Genomic DNA, 3,456 nt, shown 5'->3' on the forward strand with positions numbered 1-3,456 from the left:
GATTGTAGAACGTCCAATGTTTCGGACATCTTTTGTAGCCAGATTCTTAAACTTCGCAAATTAAAAACCCAGCTGCCTTCCTTTTATTGCCTTCCAATCAACTTCACCCTGAAGAAGTTTGTTCAAAACACTGGATATTCCACTCCCCACAGCAATTTCTACCGTCTTTTCTTTCTTCAAATAATACAAGTTTCATCGACGCAAACCAGCACGAGTGCTTTTGTACTCTGTTTCATTTGTAATTAGAATATATGAGCATTGAGTGTAGATTATATCGTCCTCAAGCGGTTAAGACTAAGATACATTCCATAATTCTGCGCCAGGAATCCCACCCTAGAAAAGCTTTCTTGGTCATTTCCTTTTGTATGTCTCTGCCAGTTACATCAATATGCGTTCTTCACTGTGTTCCTGGAAAAATCTTCCTTGATCTTGCCAGCACAATTTCCAACAGCTTCGTGGAGCCGTCTGAATTGAGCCCAAGTCTCTGGTCAAAATTTTGGATGAAATGCGGCGTGGAGACGCATTCAGAATACCTGTTGTGTCATTTCATCCTGGCCACAGCTTTGTACTCGCCGTTGCAGCGATCCATATCACATCTTACAGCCTTTACATTGTTCACGGAGCAATGAGCAGCAGTCATGCTGTTGGCATTCTGATATCCGACGAGAACCATTGTGATACAGGTAACTCTTTTCCAATATTCTGATGGCTTCCAGTCCTCTATGCCAGTTAACTTTTTCTCAGCTACAACTTTAACTTTGGTGTTCTCAAACAAAAGATTGTTCAGCAATACATCAAAATGGTCCTGACAAAAAAGGACATAGAAAAGTGCCAAATTTTACCCTAACGCTCTGTAATTGAGTGGTTTTCATCCTTTGTTATGGTGCAGGGGTTTCCAAAATATGACATTCTATATGATGTATGGCTCAACACGATAGCAACGGTAATCGAAGCACAACTTGTGTTGCGCAATAACGGTAGATGTCGGGGAAATGTTTCCATAGCTTTTTTATTTGATCTTGTGCACAAATTATGAGATATTTTGTACACTCCTGTCACACCTGGTGCATGTACACTCAAGGTGATCATGAAGCTCGTCCACATTCCATGCTTCGGCTCTGTAAAAGGAAATGCAGGCCTTGCCGATTTTGAAGTATTTGGTTACCCGATTAATTCACAAATATTATTTAGTCCTAATTTCTTTAAGGTTAATGCTTTCATTAATGTGCTTACTCCATATCTTTCTTCCCTGGCACCCTAACTTAAAGGAGAAACTGTACTAAGAGATCAGCAACGTGGTTTGGAAATCGGAGGGTTTTTCCTAGACTTTTTCTCAAAGTTTTCTATCAGAGATTCCCAGAAACAATTTATCTGACTTAATTTTGCGTATTTTAAAAACTAGAAAATCCTTTTCTTTAGAAAACTTGATTTGAACGCTTGTTTCTTCTGTACATCACACAAAACTCTTGATAATCTATTACGATGCCAAGTATAAAAAGATGAAGATCAATCGCAAACAGAGAGAAGGTATTGTGTATCATAGCTTCAATCTTATACTATCTGTTAAAAGCTATCTGGTGTAGAAAACACAAGTGATGTGCATAAAAGGAAGTGCAATCTAGAATTTTCCAATTCACGAAGAAAGTTTGATGATTCAATGATTTTGCAGTATCTTTTGTTGTTACCATTTTTTTTAATTACCAGCATTGATTGCCTATGTAACTCGAAAGCAATTTTTATTCATTTTCCTAGAATTGGAAAATTTTCTCGCTAGTTTCTTTCTGCCCATGATACCCTGATTGTAAACTCTAATAGACTGTCTCCTACTTAAACCTCTTTATTGATCTAAGCTAGACTCCGACATCTTAACTGCTTCTTCTGCAGATCCCGTTTTTTTTTCTATATCTATTGTAGAATTAAGCGCACAATATGCTCAATCAAACCTCGTATTGGCATAGATAATCAGGCTTTACCAACATTACACCTCTCTGTAAGTGAAGAAGCTATATAGAAAGAATAAATGTTTCTCAAACATAGAGGTTTTTAAAACACTGCTTGGTGTCTTTTATTTTCTTCTTGTCAACTTTACCTTGAAGGACTGTCTTAGAAACGTTGGATATTTGACTCCCCATCCGGCAATTTCACTGCATCCATGTATTAGAAACATTGAGATCCCATTCTATGATATTGATCTATACCGTGACGATGGTTTGGGCATATCTCACGACTGTGATGTCATACACTCAATGAATTTAGGAAAAATCTCATACATACCTTTAGTCAATTAAGCCTCAAAGTTACTGTAACCACTAACCTATCTAAAGTTGACTTCTTAGATGTTTCCCTAGATTTTTAAACTCGTGTTTTTATAAGCCCTATCTTAAACTGAATTACAAAGTGACGAATATGCTTTAAATAGTCCTATCACCCCTTTAATGTTTAAAAATCTGATAGCCAATATCATTAATAGAATATCTAAACCTCTTCACTCCTAAGGAAGTATTTGATAAAGCAGCCCTCTACTATAATGATGCCCTAGCTAACAGCGATTTCAGAGGTAAGATACCCAATAACCCTTCGACTAAAACTATGAAACCTAAAAATAGACCCAGGAAAATAGGTATGCTTCACCCATTTCCCTTTCCCTTTCAATGTTAGGACTAATATAGGCATTATTAGACAAGCATTTCACAGTAAACCATAAATACAGGAATTTTTTTTAGACGTTCAGTAGCAATTTCGTACTACTACTGCACCAATGTGAAGGACCTTATCATTCACAAGCTAAGTCAAGAGCACACTTTTAGTTGTAACTGTTGAATTCCTGAAGCTTGCCTACTTGATCAGGCATGCTTGATAAATTCAGTCATTTATGAAACTAAAGTCACAACAGTGCTCCAATATAACAAAATCCAAAAGAACACTTATCCTCTTCTCAGAGTGGAATTGAGAAGAGCATAAGTGTACAAATGAGAACACAATACACGTGTTAAGTATGTTTCAAAGAAGCGTATGTGTTCATTAGGAGCAAAAAGCACTACAGACAACTCACGCGTTTCACGGTTCCGTGAAACAGATGAGCTCTGCACAGAGCGTTTTTGCTTTAATATATTAAAAAGTGTGCGTGTGCACGCATGCGTGCTCCTGCATCATGCGTGTATCCGTAGGTATGCATGGATGCTTGTTTATGTGTGTGTGTGTGTGTGTGTGTGTGTGTGTGTGTGTCCATCCATGAATTCTCGATGTATGCTCTATAACATTATACGTATCCTATCATATTACATCAAATTTATACTTTATACCACATGCAAAGACATGCATGTATATAAGCGCCCACATACTCACTCACACACATACAAACACAATCACAAATACATACACGCATACGCACTTGGATAGATATACATACAGACATATATATATACATATATATATATATATATATATATATATATA

General features: G+C 36.9%; 1 protein-coding gene across 1 annotated transcript in view; it reads left to right on the forward strand.

The window, feature by feature from the left end:
- Positions 1-505: 505 nt before the first annotated feature.
- Positions 506-3,456, forward strand: part of LOC128248067 (uncharacterized protein DDB_G0271670-like) — a 110,828-nt gene continuing 107,877 nt past the window's right edge. Inside the window, exons 1-2 of the mRNA XM_052968464.1 lie at positions 506-683; positions 2,471-2,557. Of these exons, the coding sequence (XP_052824424.1) occupies positions 506-683; positions 2,471-2,557 (265 nt within the window). The remainder of the gene's footprint in view (positions 684-2,470; positions 2,558-3,456) is intronic.

This window comes from Octopus bimaculoides, chromosome 6 (assembly GCF_001194135.2).
Source record: "Octopus bimaculoides isolate UCB-OBI-ISO-001 chromosome 6, ASM119413v2, whole genome shotgun sequence".
Classification (NCBI taxonomy): domain Eukaryota; kingdom Metazoa; phylum Mollusca; class Cephalopoda; order Octopoda; family Octopodidae; genus Octopus; species Octopus bimaculoides.